The sequence below is a fragment of the Castor canadensis genome, chromosome 8 (assembly GCF_047511655.1).
Source record: "Castor canadensis chromosome 8, mCasCan1.hap1v2, whole genome shotgun sequence".
Taxonomy (NCBI): Eukaryota; Metazoa; Chordata; class Mammalia; order Rodentia; family Castoridae; genus Castor; species Castor canadensis.
Genome location: NC_133393.1, coordinates 138,320,563 through 138,340,011, shown reverse-complemented (window position 1 = coordinate 138,340,011; position 19,449 = coordinate 138,320,563). Strand labels below are relative to the sequence as shown.

General features: G+C 40.5%; 1 protein-coding gene across 10 annotated transcripts in view; it reads right to left on the bottom strand.

Moving 5' to 3' along the window:
* Positions 1–19,449, bottom strand: part of Mybpc1 (myosin binding protein C1) — an 80,587-nt gene that overhangs the window by 50,620 nt on the left and 10,518 nt on the right. For all 10 annotated transcript variants that reach the window (XM_074084226.1, XM_074084233.1, XM_074084227.1 and 7 more), the window contains exons 2-7: positions 13,422–13,457; positions 10,799–10,840; positions 4,407–4,445; positions 3,784–3,819; positions 2,094–2,207; positions 190–338 (exon numbers count right to left, since the gene is read on the bottom strand). In XM_074084226.1, coding sequence (XP_073940327.1) covers positions 190–338; positions 2,094–2,207; positions 3,784–3,819; positions 4,407–4,445; positions 10,799–10,840; positions 13,422–13,457 — 416 coding nt within the window. The remainder of the gene's footprint in view (positions 1–189; positions 339–2,093; positions 2,208–3,783; positions 3,820–4,406; positions 4,446–10,798; positions 10,841–13,421; positions 13,458–19,449) is intronic.

Below are 19,449 nucleotides of genomic sequence, written 5' to 3'. Positions count from 1 at the left end.
TAGGAAGATAAATATGACCCACTGATCCTTGGCACAGGAAGACAATTGAAAAAATGAAGATGTTAGGAATGGTAACTCCAGAGAGTTTTCTGGAACTGGAATCTCTCAAAACTAAACCAGAAATGGCTTCTTATCCACACCGGAGGAATGAGCTAGCTGCACCCCTGAGCCAGGGGTTCATGGCCCTACCCGAGTTTGCCTCTCAAAGGTTTCCTTCAGCTGGAGATGCTTCCCAGCTTTGCTGGCCAGATCCATCCATTTCCCTTTGAACCACTTGATCGTGGGTTTTCTAAGAAGATCCTCAGCCTTGACTTTGGCTATAAAGGTGATGTTTTCACCTAGGAAAAAACACAAGGGATTCAACTTGTGGCTTCAAAACTGCCATTTGTTTTGCTTTTAACTGGAAGAAGTTGACACAAGTCCACACCTCGTAGACTACAAAATTGTGCAATGCATTGTCCCTGCTTTTTGAGGAGTTCCCTGGAGGTTTTGCTTTTGAGATTTATGGAGGGGGGAAAAAAGAGTAATGGGGAAATTGGTAGAAATAATTCTTATATGTGGATTTACATACATATGGAATAAAAATGAAGACAAATATATGTATGGACTTTTTCCTTACATCTTTTTAGTTATGCAAGGTGATGGGAAGCCTGGAATTATATGACTAAATGAAACGGATGTGTTTGAGTCAACTCTCTGTGTATTGACTGATTAGGCCTCAGACATCAAAAGTAGCCTGGCCACCAGCCCAGCACTTCAGTGTCTTACAGGAACATGAGAGGAGCCAGCATTTCTGTTTGCATAAAGTGCCCTTCTACATGCTAGACCTGAAAGAAGTAATTCTGGAATATAGTTAGCTATGTGCTCATTTGCATGATATTTGGTAAGTATCAACCTCTGATTCTGAATCTAACATAGTTCTTATATGAATTTGTCTAGTGCAGATTTTTGAGCCCCTAAGTTCTTCTGTAGCTCAGCGCCCTGCCTGTCTATTGCCTTCATGTCAGGTGGCTTTTGTGGTTATCTGTTTAATTTCTTCTTGCCTATTCCTCTCTTTAGACTGAGTACTCATAAACTGCACTCAGTATTTGGCACAGTGTCAAAAAATGGGACGTGTGTAGTTAATATTTTTGAATGGCTATTTCTGAGGCCGACCAATGTGTCTGACAGAGCACACCATAATCATTGTGATCACATTGTGGGATGGGTTGTATCATAGCAACAGCAGACACTGGCTAAAGCTCTACGCTATGTGAGGTACTGTTCAAAGCTCTTCACATGCAGGTCTTATTATTAGCTCTCATTTTACAGATGGGAAAACTGAGGCATAAGGAGGCTAAATGGCCCATCACAGTGGCAAAAAGTAGAACCAAGATCTGAACCCAAGCCAAATGGCTCCCTGGTCCACGCACTGGACTTCTGTGTGCTAAAGGGTATTGAAATATAGGTGTCACTCACTTTGTCAGTTGAGGTTTATGGAGGGAAGATTTAGTACATATACATAATAAAAAGCAAGATTTAGTATATACAAAATGGAATATCATTGGACCATAAAAAATGAAGTGCTGGTAATGTGAGCAGACCGCAAAACCATTACACTAAGTGAAAGCAGTCAGCCACGTAGTATATGATTCCATTTATATAAACTATCTAGAATAGGTCAATGCATGGAGACAAAGCAGATTAGTGACAGGGCCTGGGGAAGAGGGGACAATATGTATGAATGCTTAGTGAGGTATGGGGTCATTTTGGGTGAGGGAAATGCTCTGAAGCTAGCTAGAAGTGGTGCTTGCACAACACTGCGAATGTCTAAGTGCTATGGAACTTCTCAAATCTTTCAAAATTAAAATGTTGATTTTATGATATGTGAATCTCACCTCAAGAAGAATGGAAAAGGGCTTGGTCTGGTAGAGTAGCTCGGTTGGTAGAGTGAATCGTTAGAATGTGTAGCAAGTATGAGGCTCTGAGTTCAAACCCCAGTACTGCCAAAAACCAAAAACCAAAAACTAAAAAACCAAAAAACCAAAACACAAATACACACACACACACACACACACACAAGGAAAAGGGAAAATTGAATGCTGGGTACTCACCAACTTTCACTGTTCCCGACTGAGGTTTTTCAATGAGCAGGGTGGACAGCTGAGAGTTGGCATTTTGCTTATCTTGTTCTTCTCCACCTGCAGGTGGCTCACTAAGAGACCAGTCTAGTAAGCAGAAAGGAGGAAACGGGTCATTTCTGGGCTGGGTTCCTCTTAGGCAGACTTACCTGAGTTTGCTGTTCTCATCAACACTGGTTCTTTTCCTTGTCTAATAAACCTAGATAAACATAACATTATTCTTTCTGACTCCAACAGCCATCAATAGAGAGGGACAGATTTCCATTCTTAACAGGGATGTCACTTCATGGCCCGACGAAGGAACATTTTCTAACTCCTGGAAACAGTGAAACTTTTCAGGTAAGTCGTTAATTCTGCCTTTGTTTCCCGGTCCTGTCTGTCCCCTTGCTGGTGAACACAGTCAATCAACAATCTGGTGACTGAGTTGTGGGCCAAATTATACAACAGAACTCTGTAATCTGGAAGAGATGGACCAGCTTAAGGGTAAGCTGTCTGACAAGGATCAGAGAGCACGGCCAGGCCTGGGAGGCCTTACTGTCCTGTCATTGGACAATTGTATTCATGTTGTGTAGACGTGGCCATAGTTTTCCAAGTAAGTAACAGGATTATGGCCTGTGGGTTCAAATTTAAAGACTAGGAGGATTGTCCTGCAAAGAGGAAAACAAACAAACAAACAAACAAACCACCACCAACAAAAATCAAGAAGAAAAAAAGAAACCAGAAGACAGAAAAGCTGAAAATGAAGCTTACTTCGCATTTTCTAGTTTGTATTTGGTCGATATTAGTCTGCAGTCATTCATTGGGTAGGGCAGGAGAAAGAACTGCAGACAGAAACTCCCTCTGCCTCTGAGCTGAATGCAGAGTTCAAATTTAGCCACTTAATAACTGGGGAAAAACGCATGGTGTGCCAACTTTCTACTTGTTAACATTTCTTGGAAATAAGGAAGGTGCATATTTAATTATTTTAGTTTTAATGTATTAATCATGCTCATTGCTAGATATTTCTAACCATGAGAGACCATTTTCACAAAGAAGTTAAGCAAAGTAGTTTCATGATTATGCATTGTTTAATCTCAAGTTAATATTAAAAGTGAGTGTTATGTGTGTCTATGATGTTTAGAACAGGAGGATAGGTATTTTATTGTTTTGTTCACTTCTATACATGCAGTGCCTATAAGACTGGCTGGCCACAAGAGGCCCCAAAGAGGATCATATTGGGCCCATAGCACAAATTTGTTGGATGAATGAATGACTAGATAATCTCAGAATTTTAGCTATAACTGATAGGTTGCATTGGAATGTGTTTTATCAACTATATTTTAAGTTCTATGCAATGGTGAATTATTATAACTTTAGCATGTTCCAGGAATGGAGACTTGATCTCTGCATATTTGTTAAATGTTAAAATTGATAATTGTAATCAAACAAACAAACCTGTGGTGTATGTGACTAGATTCTTGAACGTGTATGTGTGTTTCATGCAAAATTAATTGTTTCTCAATACATTAGTTTTCTTATAAGAGGAAATGTAATGAAAGATTGCTTTTGTAAAAGCTGCAAATGGAATAAAACAAGGATTAGAATCAGTACAGCTTCAAAAAATGAGGTCATTAGTCACTGTATTAGGATGGGGTCAGGATGCTTTGTCCTGGTGTGCGCTCACCTGAATCTTTTCTCTCCAGGGCTCGACTACCCAAGCCTGAAAGGAAAGCACGATTTGGAGGATGCAAAGGTGTGGGAAAAAGGATGGAGGTGGAGTGCTGACTTCAACCTTCTAAGAGTCTCCCAAACCCTGTCTCTTTTGGTGATGGAGAGAAAAACTCTAAGTTGACTTGATTGGAAAATCATAGCACTCCAACTATGAGAATGTCTATGAAAGTATATTTCTTCTTTAAAACTAATGATACAATTTAAAACTCTGATCATCTAAATTTAAAGAACAGGGGAAGAGGAATACGAATGGGTATCAATGGAAATAGAAGACAAACATTTTTGGCCTTCCTTTTTTGTTTTTTTTACTGGAGATTGAATTCAGAGCTTAGTGCTTGCTTGGCAAGTGCTCTACCACTTCAGCCATGTCCTCAGTTCATGCACCTAAAATTTATACCCAAGATTTACTAGTCTTAATTATCTTTATTTCACAAAGAAGGCTTCCTTTCGAAAGTTTCTCATGTAACACAACAGTTAGTATCATTAAAGCCGATGCTTTCCCTCTTGGTGCTGACCCAGCAAGGTGCCTACTTTGCTAACCAGTGACAAGCAGGACAGGGCAGGGAGCATCCTAACCTGGAGGTAGGGCGCTAGGCGGGGACACTTCTTCTTCCTCTGAAACAAGAAACAGGAGTGAAAAGTCAAGGTGAAAAGGACTTCATCCCAAGTAACCTGAGAAAAGAGAAGTCTGAAAAAGAAGAGAAACAAAAAAACTACACAAAGCATTTTTGACTGCTGAGAAAGCCTTCGAAGACTTTGCACCTGCAGGTTAAACTTGAATAGTTCAGTCATAAAGCCAAAAAGGAGGAAACAAAAGACAGGAGAGTCAGAGAATCCCAATGGAAATGGAGATGAAAAAGTGCAAGTGACTGTATGGCAGGAAAAAATTGATGCTGAAAGTCAAACCCTGTTGGAGTCAACAGTGGAGGTGTTTTTCAAGTCTTATTTCATGACCGAACTCAGTGACAGACGTAATTCATACGTCATACTCATTTGGACACAAGGTAAAAGCCGGTAGGTACTGGTGTGAGAATTTATTTCACCCAGAAAATCCCACAGTTCCTTTTCTGTATTTAAGAAACGAAAGTCAAAATGAACTGATTTGTCTTACTAAGTTTACCAGGGATTATTTTAGGAGCTCTCTAAGCATTTTCCCCAAGAATGTATTAAAATATCAGCCAATACTGTACAATTTCTTGTTATTTATTTTTTTTGCACATTTATAAAATTCAAAAATGTCTTTCAGAGGCACTGACATCCCTCTTTCCTAAAATATCTGAGCAGCAGAGTTCATATTTTAGATGCTTAAAGAGGCATTTGGTGCTACTGGAAACTTCGCCCCTTCCTTTTCAAGACATGAAGACTTGTGTTGTATAAATGATAATTATTTTGCACTAAAAGCTCTAGCAAAAGCGTGAACTTCAAAATATAAAACTATATAACTATATAAACAGGAAAGTTTTCCAGTCAAATTCTGCTGAATTTGAAGAGTCTGAAGTGTGGGATGGTTCCTACCTACTATGGAAACCAGGTTCTATGCTGGCAGGGAAATTGAATATGCAAATTTTTCAGATTGTGTGCAATTTAATAACATGAAAGACATAGCACCTTACCAAAAACACAACAAAACAAAAAATACAGTACGCAATTAATATTTCTTTTTTTTTCTATTTAAAAGTGACTACAGTCAGAGTGTCATAACAAATGCCTGTAATCCCAGTGCCTGTAATCCCAGCACTCAGGAGGTGGAGCCAGGAGAATCAAACATTTGAGGCCAGCCTGGACAGCACAGTGAGTTCCAGGCCAACCTGAGCTGCATAGTGAGACCCTGTCTCAAAAATCTGAGGAGTAAGGATGTGACTCAGTGGTAGAGTTCTTACCTGGCATACATCAGGCCCTGAGTTCAATTCCTAGCACCACAAAAATCAGTAAGAACAGAAAAATGACTATAATGAAAACCTACACATCTGCTTTTGCCTTCCTGGGCTGTCACATACCTTAAGATCACAGCCTGGGAACAAGAGGCCATCTCCCCCTGCCACATACAAGTGCAATTCATCAAAGCAGACCTGTGCTTGTTTTGAGGTCATGGGAAAAATATAAAAATGATTTTTTTAAACAACTGAAGTTTCTAGCAAAGAACTCCTGGAGAGCAGACCTAGGGAGAGATCCCACCTTGGGTATCAGGGGCATGTACAAAAACACTTGGGGATGTGGGAGAGCCTGCTGTGGAATGGCAGGAACCCCAGATTCTTGAAACCTTCTGGACTCTTGTAGGGAAAAAATTACTTTTGTCTATAGTTTATTTTAAATTGCCTGTTTAAATTAAGAATTTAAAGTATATAAACTTGAGACAATTGCTAAGATTTTAGAATAAAGATCAAAAGTATGTAAAATAAAAATTAATGTGACTTGTAAACAAATATCCATTAAATACTGGTATGATATCTTTTTTGAGGTAGACAAATCCATGAGTAATTGGTTGTAGTAAATATTGGTATATGTGACCAAAATAACAACAAAGACAGCACATGGAAGACAGGAACAATGGTTAACATTAATTTATCATGTTTTAAAATATTTAATGTGTGTGTGAGAGTGCGTGCATGCATGCGTGCGTGTGTGAGGTGCAGGTTACTGGGGATTGAACAAAACAGGGCCTCAGGCAAGTGCTCTACCACTTAAGCCACATCTCCAGTCCTTTGCTTTTTAGCTTGTTTTTCAAATAGGGTCTCTCTCTAATTTTGCATAGACTGTCCTTGAACCTTGATTCTTCTACTTCCTACTTCTGAATAGCTGGGATTACAGGCATGCACCACCATGTCTACCATTTGATTAATTTATCACATTTTCTTCATGAGAGACACATGCCATCACACTGATGTTTATGAAATTAGTATTCATTTTATAAAAAATGTATATTTAACGAGTTTTCCCCCCAAACCTGCTAAATTAATGTTGTATCCTACAATGGCTGTGCCCTAGGATTGAAAAATACAGTGATATTAGTTTTCAACAAAGTTCATTACCAAGAAATAATGAAATTAGAATACATAGAAAAGGCACACATTTTAGTAGATGGTTGATTGACACCTAAAGGTAAATTACATAAAAATGTTATCATTGCTGGTAAAAAAACACCAAGAAAATGTTATTGCAGGTGTAAAGGAACCTGAATGAAGAACAAAAAATTGGTCATTCTTCTAATTTTGAAATATTGCATCATTTAAGAGAATGTATGTTCGAATATCTGCTGGTTCACTTCCTCATCATCTGCCAACCACATTCATGCCAGAGGAAGACTCTTCATGTCTGGTTAGGTGAGCTATTTAATACACAGGGGTCAATCAGGAGAGTTTATATGGTAATATTAATACCTGGGAAAAAAAGTAAATTTATATTTCCCTTGAAGTGAATACCCAAAGCTATTATTTTTCTGGAAGAAAACCAAAAAGAAGCAGGAACTGTCCCAACTGGTCTTCCCCAAAAATATACTCTCTAAACCCATAAGATTTTTAAAAATGAAGTTTTTTTTAAACCTCAGACTTAGGCATCAAACTGAGTTTTGACTTTCAAGGTAATCTCTGATTCTAATGCTGCTAGCTCTTTTGGGACCAGGCACAGAACCACTTTGGGAACTTCCTGTAGAGCCAACTATTAAGATCCCAAAGAGTCCCAGTCTCATTTCCCTGTGTTCACACATAAGATGGTTGGATGCCGGTTGACCAAAGAAAGATAGAATCATACTCGATCAACCACTTTATTCTCTACACAAGGCCCTCTGTGATCCTTTGTCTGCTTCTCAAACTGAAATATAACCATCTTCTGTTGATGATTATTCTCACTAAAGCAAAACTTGGCTCTAAGAAGATAGGACTTCAGGCCCAGATTCATGCTTGGCCCACAGGCTACATTTCCTAAATACCTGCTGAGTAAGTGAATGCTTAAATAAAAGGCAAGTCTTTGTCCCCACTGAGGTTATTGAAAAAAATCTATACTTAGCATCACACTAATGTGCCACCTGTAATGATTCTGTAAGAATTCTAAGCCACAGAAGCATCAATTTTATAAAGGTGTTGGTTCCCAATGTGACTACACTCTAAAAGGGATTTACACATCTAATTTCTGGTTTTGCTGTTTGGTTAAGTACATTTCTTTGTACTGTTTCTCAATTGCTTCGATTGCAGGAGACTTTGCCTGGGACCCAGGACAAAATGGTCAGTATTAAGGGAACAGGATAGCTGGATGGACAACAAATCCAGAGGGAAACAAGCAGAAAGATTAAAACCCTTTCCTGGCAAATCAGCCATTTCCCAGACAGAGGCTTTCAAATAAGCTTGAAGAGGTTAGCAAATCTAACCACAAACACTACTTAATTGGAACCAAACAACTCTGCCACTACTCTATGTATCTCTAAATTATATTTTTTTACATTTCCATGCTGTCTCAGAATCAAGCAACCTGGGAAAGATGTTAAGGTTGCACTACTATGAAAAGCATTCTTCAAAGTGATACTTTGGATCTATTCCTTGAATATACTTCAGTTAGATAAAGGATTGGTTAAAGTGAATGCTAGTGAAAGGAACCAGGATAACTAATGAGCTAATCACCAGACGTGGCCAGGTGCAGTAGCTTTCAGCAAGCTGGTCTTACAGCAGAGGTCATCCATCTGTTCTGTGCTACTGATTCATTTTGAACCCCTGTTGACTACCAGTATGCATCCTGGTCAGCAAACCTGTTGAGTGGAAATAAAAATCTACTCTGATTACCATTGTTGGTATGGTCAGTGGGTAAGCCAGCATGGAAACTCAACTGTGGATTCATTTTACAAGTATGTATTGGGTGATTGTCATGTGAGGTCTCTGCCAGATACGAGAGGGAATAAGACGAGGGACCAAAGAGGTGTTAAGGCATGGTGCCTGACCACCAAAAGGCATACAGCCGGTGAGGAAAGGAGTCAACCGTTAATACGTGATTAAGTGGAAATGAGTGAATGACAGAAGCAACAGGTCTAAGAGAAGTCAGCTGGAAGAAGGACAGGTGGAAATGAGCCAGGTTAATCAAGGGTAAGCCGAACAAAGGAGTGAAACCTGACTTTTTTTTTTAACCTTATAGTTAAAAAATTAGATGGACTGAGAATAGGAGGAGGGAGAGAGAGCAGGGGAGAACATTCTAGTTAATATTGGGAGAAAAGTGAAGTGACATCCATTATTCTCACTTAGCCCTCTCTAACCGAGACAGTGATATTTATTGCAACTACTATTTGCTTAGGTGTTTTCTTTGAGTTTTCCTGTCCCTGATGAAAGTGGGTAGAGCTGAGGATGACTATAAACTTAGGGAGAAAAAAGCCCTTCCATTTACCTACCTTCCTTATATAGGGATGTCACTTTCTTCCTAGATTGATTTGGCTTCCTGGGTATATAGGGCAACTCTATATACAGAATGTCATGAACCTGGGTGTGGGACAGTGTGTGGTTATGGGCTTGCTTATCTTCTGCAAATGTAAGAAAAATGCTACAAATTTCAGGATATGCTAGTCATTTGGCCTTTTTCTTTCATCATGCTGTGCTCTCCATAAAGAAAAGAGCTTTTGATGGTTGGCTGCTTTTACCTTAGAGGAAACTTATTTAAACATACAAGTAAAATGTGATGACCTTTTCAGATTAAGGGTGAGGCGCAGGCTTGTTTAAACCTTGACAGCTCGCCCTCTGGGATTATATCACTGGCTCTGTTGGTTGAGCCTTACAGCCTGGTCCAAACACCCTTCCATATTTGGAACCAAAGGTGTATTCTGTCAGCCTTGTTGAGAATACTGTTACAATACTTTCAGCCAGGATGTCCAAACCTCCTTGAACCCATCTCCTGGAAAGGTTCCTAGGAGTTTGCATTGTCTGCGTTCCATAAGAAAATAACCTTCAAACTGTGGTTCACATGGCTAAGCTAAGTGTTCATGTTACCATCCATGGGAGCCACTAAAGGTCAAGGACAAAGTGAGTATACTACCATTATGTGTTCATTTTATGACAGTTCAAGTTAGCTGAAGAAAAGTGATCCAATGTACTGAAAGAAAGAAAAAAAAGCATTTTACTAATATATAGGAGACAATAATATCACGGGAATTAGGTTAAATAGGACATACCAAGAACAGAGATACTTAACATCCTTTGAGCAGAAAAAGAAACTTCTTGTTGCAGTCAGGACATAATTATTCCAAAAGGTAAACTGCATTATTCATTATACAAATAAAAAGTTAGCATATCAAAATGATGATACAAACATATAAAGAAAAATTGTCAAATTTACTCCCATGAAAATTAGTATTTCATGGAATCACAGAAGAATATGATATTCTTCCTTTTCTAACACTTCATTTATAAAATCTAAATGTAGATCAGTATTTTAGGAATAAGTGAGTTTCCAACTCAGTAAAGAGCATCTTGATGTCTGCAATAAGGTTGTCTTTTCAATCTCTATAAATCATCGTAAAAATCTACACAAATGCATAGTGTAACAAAGTGAGAAGCTATCTTTCAAAATTACTAGTGGCACCTGTAACAGTTCATATACTAATATGAAAACATTTCAATTTCTTTAAAAAACTCTGAGTGAGTCAGATAATTTTCCCAATTTCTATAATCCTAGGATCAAACACCTCTTTTCTTTTGTATGCATCAGAAAACTTGGTAACTACCAATTAATTTGTTGGCGTCTCACAGCAAATATCTTGCGATTTTTAAAACCATTGTTGCTTTTCTGTTGGAAATGTGAGCAACGGAAACTTAGCAAAGCTTTAATCTGTCATTATGCCTACTGGGCCATGCAGATAAGATGCAAAAGAAGAGCTCTAAACCACAGTGAGGAAAGAGGATGTGGAGAAATTCTAGGGGTCCACCACGACGGTCATTACTGACCTCTTCCTGGTCCTAACGTTGCTGAACTCAGCCTCACCCTCCCTCCCTCCAACTCACCTTTTGCTGGTGCAGTTCCCACCTCCTTCTCTTTATTTGGTCCTGTGTGGAAGGTACAAGCACACTTTTAGAAGTGTCTTAAAGCATTTTATTGTGTAATGAGCAACAGAGTGGCGAGGGTGGGAGGAAATCAATGACCACATTGATGATACTAGGTACTCATCAGGCTGTACTTGAGTTATGAATTTGGGAATTACAATTTAGAGTCATACTCAACTTTAATAGAAGCGATTACTAAATCTGATCAGTTTTATAAAACGTATACATAAAAACATGCAATACGAGGTTTGCTAAAATGCACTCAGTTATACTGCGTCCACATTATATGACATGCTGGAGTAGAACTGAGTATACTCTGCGAGCCACTTCATTTTAGACCCCAACAAGGAACTGACTTTTTAAAGAAGGTTGATCCACGTAAAGGACTCCAATAGCTGTTACGGGAAGGTATAAAATATGTAGTTGTACAACGCATGCAGTTTCAAAGAGAATGTTTTGGTGTACATATGAGTCTTCTGGATTAGAGTGAGTAGCAGTAAACACAGTGACAGCAGATTTTATCAGTCAAGACTGTGTAGTTTGCATTTCTGTCTTCAAAGTCATATTAGACACCCGCAAATGGTATCTATTTTGTGGTAGATATAAGAAAATAATTGTTTCAGGAATGACTTCTCTGTCTCTCTCGGTTAACTAAGAAGGACAACTTAGTAGAGTTTTGGGGGGAGACATTTTAGCCACAGGTCAATATTGTGCAATGAATATGAAATATAACATAGTAAGGGAAACTTGTAGAGTGGCCCAGTGCACCAACTGGTCTGAAGAACAGAAGGGAAAAGTTTTTCTGTAATGGCCAAGAGGTTCTCCATGTATTCACTACCGGCCAAAATACGTCTACATGTGCAAGCAGAAAACATATCAAGGAAGAAGAAGATCCTAAGGAGACTCACACAGCTACACTGGTTTCAAGATATACAGAAAACTCAATCCAAGCTTGCCCCTGTTTGAACTCTTACAGCACTGAGCCTGTTTCATTCATTTGGACACACAGCATATTCTTCTATACTATTTAAGGTTTTCAGTGTGTGATTCCAGTATTCTTAGCTGAACAAAGGGGATTCTGTGAGCAGCTAGATTTCTTGAACAGCTCTCTGAAAAATAAGCTCTGGGATGGAAAAGCGTTGTAATCCCCTCATAAATTTCCACTGAAAATACCAGAAACTGGGGCCTTATTCAACTCTTGCTTTCACTTGTGCTGAACCAACCTACAGTGACCTCCAAACCCCTGGTTTCATATCACATTGTCAATTCAAGTAATCAACAGTTAATCCCATGCTGCCTTGTGGGAAATGATTCTTATAGTAGTATTACCAGCCATCTCTCTCTCTCTCTCTCTCTCTCTCTCTCTCTCTCTCTCTCTCTCTCCACCTCTTTGTCTCTGTCTTTGGTGAGGGGTTTTGAACTCAGGGCTTCATGTTTGCAAAGCAGGTGCTCTACTACTTGAGCCACACTTCCAGTCCCTAACATCTCAATACAGTGGGTACATTTTATTTAATTGTTCTCCAGGCTGTATTTTATTTTCTACTTGGCTGTAAACAAGTAATATAGGAAAATGGTTTCTATCCAGAGCTTCGTACTTATCTGGTACAGTACATTTGCACCTAGCTATCAGCAAATATCGGTAGACAGCCCTGCATCCTTCTTGAGGGTTAGAGTACCCTTGGTTGTGCACATGGCAAATACCCAGTGAGTAATTCTTGCCAGTTTCTCATCCTCTTTAAGGAGGAAGAACGATGAGTGTTTTGGTGTTTTCACGGGGAAAGATACATGATTTGGGTTGCTTCCTTCTTGGGAACTATTTGTTGGGGGCAGGCAGACAAATGATTCTGCAGAGTCACATCAAGTTTAACAGCCTACTTGGGCTTGCTGTTATTTCAATCCTGTTCTCTTCCTTAGGTCTATGTCGATGCCACTGTGTCCACCTGCCAAGGATTTTGCTTTAAAAAAAAAAACAAAAAAAAAAAACCACATCATTTTTTTTGTTGCCCCCTGGTGGACAATAGAGAACTAAGCCTTCAATACTGTGTTGCACCTCAGAGGCTCCCAAACCTTTCTGAAAACTCCCCCAAGGAGTTCCTGGAGGTACTCAATGGTGACACAGTCCAAGTTGGGAAGCAGCTACTGATCTTCCAGGACCAAGGTGGGGTCCACTGCTCATTTTCACTACATGGGGGGAAGCCCACAAATCCTTCAACTCCATCAATATAAAATTTGAGCAAAACAACAACTTATCAAGTGACTTTACTTTCTTCTTTTGGCAGTACTGGGGTTTGAATTCAGGGCCTCACATTGCTAGGCAGGTGCTCGACTTCTTAAGCCATCACCTCAGCTGAGAGGACTTTAAAATAATCATTCCCACAATGTGTATGAAGTGTCATTTAAATTAGATCTTTGTGCAAGGGGTACATAAACACATGCGTTATTTTTGGCTTGATCAACTTTACCCAGCGGTCATCATCAAAGGTCTCAGTAACAGATTAAAGCTCACAGCATCAGAGGAGACCAAAGCATGCTGGATGGAGTTCTGTGTTTGCAGCCCAGACATGGGAGGCAATGATTTACTTACCTTCAGGTGGCGGGGCTGGGGCTGGCACTTCATTTTCTAGAAATGGAAAGTGCAAAGGTTAGGCTCACTTCCCACAGCCCCTGGCTGCCATCTTACCTGGGTGTGCCAACACAGGGTCATCCTGTGGCTTCAAGAGCCCCAAGACACACTGCTTTTTTGGTGTGTGGTATGAAGTGAGGGCTGAATGGTATTATACTGGCGGTGTAGTTTAGTTTTGGAAAGAGCCCAGGTGAGACGGAAATCCAGGTATCCTTGCCACTTAGGTACCCCTCCAGGCAGCTGCAAACAGGACAGTGAACAGTGCTAAGCCTGTTTCCCCCGACTCTGGAAAAAGGACTACAAACCCCATTCTTATATGCACAGGGATGGCTGTGAGGATGAAATGAGACCCAGTGAGTGGCAGGCACATCCCGTATTGCCTAAGGTGATGTCGGTGCAGAAATGAGACCCTCTTTCCCCAGAGAACAAGGTGCCAAAGTGTCTCAGACATTGTCCTACCCTCATGAAAGCCACTTCTGAAAAATAATGAGACCAAAGTCCTTTGCCTCTGAAGCCTTTTCTTTTATTACAAAGCAAGCTGCTGCTCACTGGGAAACAGAAGGAGCACTTCTCACAGTGGTTTGAGGAAATGCACATGTCTAGAGTAGATTTCTAACTATGCTTCCCAAGTTGTCAAAGCAGTGGCTATCCAGTATTGTAGAACAACCTGGCTGTGAGTCTGTTGAAGAAATTTCCATTAGACTATACTAGTTCCAAGTAGCCAGCAGCCTGAGTGTAAGATTCGCCTGTAAATCCCTGCAGGTGCTCTGAACTGGGAATGAGTGATACCTGAGTGAACCACCTGCTTCAATTCCAGGGTAGGGAGAGGCAGTTAATGAAGGTGACATCTTTTGAAACATCTTACACTAGATTATTAAATAAAGTATAAAGAAAAAGTAAATTCTTCACCACATGCTAAATTTTTTTTTCATTTTTCTTTTATTATTCATATGTGCATACAAGGCTTGGTTCATTTCTCCCCCCTGCCCCCACCCCCTCCCTTACCACCCACTCCGCCCCCTCCCTCTCCCCCCCCCAATACCCAGCAGAAACTATTTTGCCGTTATTTCTAATTTTGTTGTAGAGAGAGTATAAGCAATAATAGGAAGGGACAAGGGTTTTTGCTGGTTGAGATAAGGATAGCTATACAGGGCATTGACTCACATTGATTTCCTGTGCGTGGGTGTTACCTTCTAGGTTAATTCTTTTTGATCTAACCTTTTCTCTAGTACCTGTTCCCCTTTTCCTGTTGGCCTCAGTTGCTTTTAAGGAATCTGCTTTAGTTTCTCTGCGTTAAGGGCAACAAATGCTAGCTAGTTTTTTAGGTGTCTTACCTATCCTCACCCCTCCCTTGTGTACTCTCGCTTTTATCATGTGCTCACAGTCCAATCCCCTTGTTGTGTTTGCCCTTGATCTAATGTCCACATATGAGGGAGAACATACGATTTTTGGTTTTTTGACCACATGCTAAATTTGAAAAAAAAAATAAAGAGAGGAGAGTTTTCTATTATAGGTATATCATGAGATTCTAGAAGCCCTATCTTCACCTGTATCTGTGATTTTCTCTTTTTTTTCCCCAGCAAGTGACTCTGAACAAGCAGAACAATGCCTCACCCCAAGCAGTCTGGCTGAGCAGTCATCGCTGTGTGAACACTGAGTACCCTATTCTAGCCTAGGCAGGCTGGAATGAATGTAGAAAAATGAATGCCTTGCACATAACAGAAATCAGGAAAAGATCACAGCAGGGCTGCCAGGTTGCAGCTATGTCTTTTTTTCATCACTAGTTTTTGTGTGTGTGTGCCTGGTATAAACTCCAATTTATTGGTTTATTTGCCTAAAAATTAATTTCCAGTGTTTGGATTACCATTAATAAGTATATTACTATTTACCAATGATGAAGAAAAAAATATCTAACCAAAGGAGAAAAAGACATATAACCTTACAGGCTGAAGAAGATAACATGGCAGGATGTACTGCAATTCACAGAGAAGTGAAAACACAAGTGTCCCTTAGATGGCCTCAACAGGATTCCACATAAGGGAAGGTATCATTTACATCATCGTTAACCAGAAGCTGAAACCCTCAGTGAAGACATTTTCTTTTCAGAGATCAGAATGTAGAAACGGAAACTGAATAGCGACAGCTTGCCTTGGGGTGAGCTGTGACCGCATAACGATGAATATCAGAATACCCACAGCGAGAAGCTGGATTCTTTGACACAGTATCTTTTGGACTGAGCCCCTGTCATGTAGTGCCTAAGGATCTCTTCCTGCCTAAAGACAGCTCTCTGCCCCCTGGTCTCTGTTCCCTGTGGCTGCAGAAGTTAGTTGTACTACTCTGTTGCACCCTGTTATTCTACCTGAGGGGGTCTGTTACCTACTGGGTTGTGTCTATTCTCTCCAGGTTAGCATTCAAAGCCATGGTTAGTGCCACTTCCTTTGCTTTCCCTCCTCTTTTTTTTTTTTTGGTGGCAGTGGGGTTTGAACTCAGGGCTTCATGCTTGCTAGGCAGGTCCTCTTACTGCCTGAACCACTCTGCCTTCCTCTCCCTCTCTTATTAAGACCTTGGGCCTTTCTATCCTGGTGCTGTATTCTCTGTTCCCCTTCTGACTTTCCTGTCACTGGAAAAGTGATGGCCTCCTTCTTTTCCCCATCACTTTTCTTTATTCTTCTGGCCTTCTGGACTACATCATAATACACTGTCTATTAACTATTATTTAATTAATTTCCAGTAGTCTCAGTGTATTTTTATTTCTCTCCAATTGAACAAAACAGGGCTGGACGCTAGTGGCTCACACCTGAAATCCTAATTACCTGGAAGGTTAGATTGGAAAGATGGCAATTTTAGGCCAACCTGGGCGAGTAGTTGTGAGACCCTCCATCTCTAAAATAAGTAGAGCAAAATGGACTGGAGGTGTAGCTCACATGATGGAGCACCTGCTCTGCAAAGTTTGAAGCCCTGAGTTCAAACCCTGGTCCCACCCTCAAAGAAAACCCCAAAGACAGGGATATTTCTTTCTTTTTCTATTTCCCTGGCACCTCATTTTATTTCTGGAAACACATTAAGTTTATAGTAATTTATTTTATTTTGTTTTTTGTGACAGAGACTTACCACCTAGCCCAGGCTGACCTTGAACTCAATCCTCCTAACTCCACCTCCTGAGTCCTGGGATTACAGGTGTGTGTTACATGTCCAGGTAAATTTATAGCAAATTGATTTTTTAGAAAAAGAATTAGGGCTGGGGAGGTAGCTTAGTGGTTGAGAGTTTGCCCAGTCTGCCTAAGCCCCTGGGTTTGATTCCCAGTACTGAAAAAAAAAAAAGATTAAGAAAGCCTTCTTTAGGGTCTTTTTAGAACTATTACTTCAATTTCAGTGAATTGAATTGATTGACCAATGAAGTTCTATGGATGCTGCCCTATCTGTGGGAGCATGCCTCAGTGTTCCCAGCTAGGAAATGGAAATAAAAGACAACCTACTTCATAGGTGGTTGGCAGGAACGAATGAGTTACTGGGTGGATCATGGCAAATGTTATCTGTGCTTTATCTCTTCATGGTCACCATCATAATTGTCATCATTCTTACTCAGACGCACCTGAAAAAGAGACTCATGCCTCTCTACCCCTGCCACCTGCTATGCTCAATTTCCAGGTCTGTGGGCTGTGTGGTGTTATAATATGTTTGGAACTAGGGTGGGTGGCTAAAGAAGAGTTAGGGACTGGACAGAGGTGCAGGGCTCCTCCACCCCTACTGCAAAATAGGAATAGCCATTGTACTTATGGAAATTTATGCTCAGTATAGTTTCTACAAGGGAGATAAGTAGATCAGTCATCGATCAATCAATTGAGGTGAGGCAAAAAGGATAAGAGAGAGTGAGACAAAGAATTCCAACTTCATCTGGAGAGACAAGGAACCAGGAGTTTGAAGGCCAAATAGCACTTGACTGAGACAGAAAACTGTTAGCTAAAGGTGACAGTTAGCCTTGAAAGAGCGATGTATCTCTAACTCATACCTTTGTTTCTGACAGGTTCTGTTGTGCCCGGCTTTGCTACTAAAAATAATTTGCACATTCCCCAAACTTATTAGCTCTATCACAGTCATTCAGTGACAGCAACCTGGTACCCCAAAGACTAGGGAGTAGGTAGGAACACTCATGCAACTGGGATACGGTGAGCTCCCATCACAAACTAACAAAGACAAAGGAGGTTTTAAAAAGTGGTGAGAGGAGAGGAGGAGAGGAGATCCTGTGTTTAAGGATCTCATAGCTGTCTTTTAGTATGGGTTTAGTCCCTGACTCGCTCTCTTACAATATTCAAGACTCACTACTTCTATGGATCCTCCAGAGCACGGAAACCTGAGGATCTGATTTGATCCAACTGCAGATCTGACTCTGGAGGTCAGCGCTGGGTGCAAGATTCTACATTTTTAAGAGACTGCTGCTGGAGCTGCAGGACCATGACCCACACTTTGAGTAACAAAGCTCAGTCCAGGGCCTAAATGTCACCTGTTCCTTTCTTGTTTCACAGGTGGTCGTGAATGCCGCAAGGTTTACAGTAGAGGGGGACTTTTCTTCTCCCTGTGCTCACAAGCTTCTTGAGGACAAGGTCCATCTCCTCTTCCTTTCTAAGTTCCACACAGCAGGTGCTCCACAAATATAGTTGACTGACAGGCTGTTTCAACCCGCACAAAAGCCCTTTCTTCTGGCTGCCAAGAAATCAAGAGCCATCCCCTGGCGCTGCATGGGTAGCCTTCTTCATCTGCGTTACCCACAGGGAACACTATGTCTTGCATTGGTCTCCCTCCCACTGGCTGAAGGCTTGGAGGCATTTGCCCAAACCCTATCATTTAGATTTCCTCCCACTGTCAACACATGTTTTGCATTTCTTAACAAGGGCAGGAGAGCAATTAGGGCTGGAGTTTTGGCTCTCAGGAATAATATACCCCTTGCCTTTCTAAGGAATCCCCCCCTTTTAAAATTTGGACTGGAAAAGCAACTGCAGTCAAGTAACTTGTCTCATCAATTTCTTCTAGGCAAATAACCCTCAGTCAACTGTGCCATGTGTCCACTAGGTTAGTTGTGTTGTAATGGCCAACAGGCTTCTGTCTTTGGTAAGCCCTCTAAATCTTAAAGAAGCAAATAGGTATTGGTTGAGGGGAGGTCCCGCTACACTTCTGCCTACCTAAAACCTATAGGGAAAATTCTGTGAGCTTTTTCTCCTAGGTGAATACAGTGGGCTTTTTCTCCCCTCTCTTCATCCTCCCTGACAGTGTCTGTGTTAGAAAACATACCAACATCCTGGTGTAATAGGATACTATTTTAAACTTGTTTGAAAAAAAAAAAAAGAAGAAGAAATCAGGATACTCTGGGGGGAAAAAAAGGTTCAAAGAAATATTTTAGTGGATAACAAACATGAACTAGATTCTGAAGCAAGTAAAACTCGCCCCTTCTTTCTTAGGCAGGGTGGCTGGCCTTTGATCCTTCACAATTCATAGATACAGACTTTCCCTTCCTCTGCAATGCTGAGATGCTTTCAAAGGCTGGATCTATTTATGGTGGATTTTTCCTACCATCACCTACTGTAAAAAGCACAGGTATGCCACCAATGGCATGCCTGCACAGCCTGTGCCCGGGCGTATTAACTGACGGGCACTGGTGGCAGCAACGAAATAGACAGCCCCATATGTGGCCTTCATGCTGTTGCTGAAACACGGGGAACCTAGTGACTCCATAAATGGTTTGACTGGCTCCAGTGGAGACCATTTCTATTTTCAATGATCAAGGATTCCATGGTCAGTAACTTAAAGGGGAAAAAAACCTTAACTCTCAAAAGACATTACCTGGTCTCCCTTTATATGTTTGTGTCTGTCCCTTAAAATGACACAACTCAATTTTCTTCTTTTCATAGGCAACTTGTCTCAAATAATATTATAATGTATAATATGTTACTTTATAAACATCAGAATTCTATTATTCTATTATATATTATTAAGC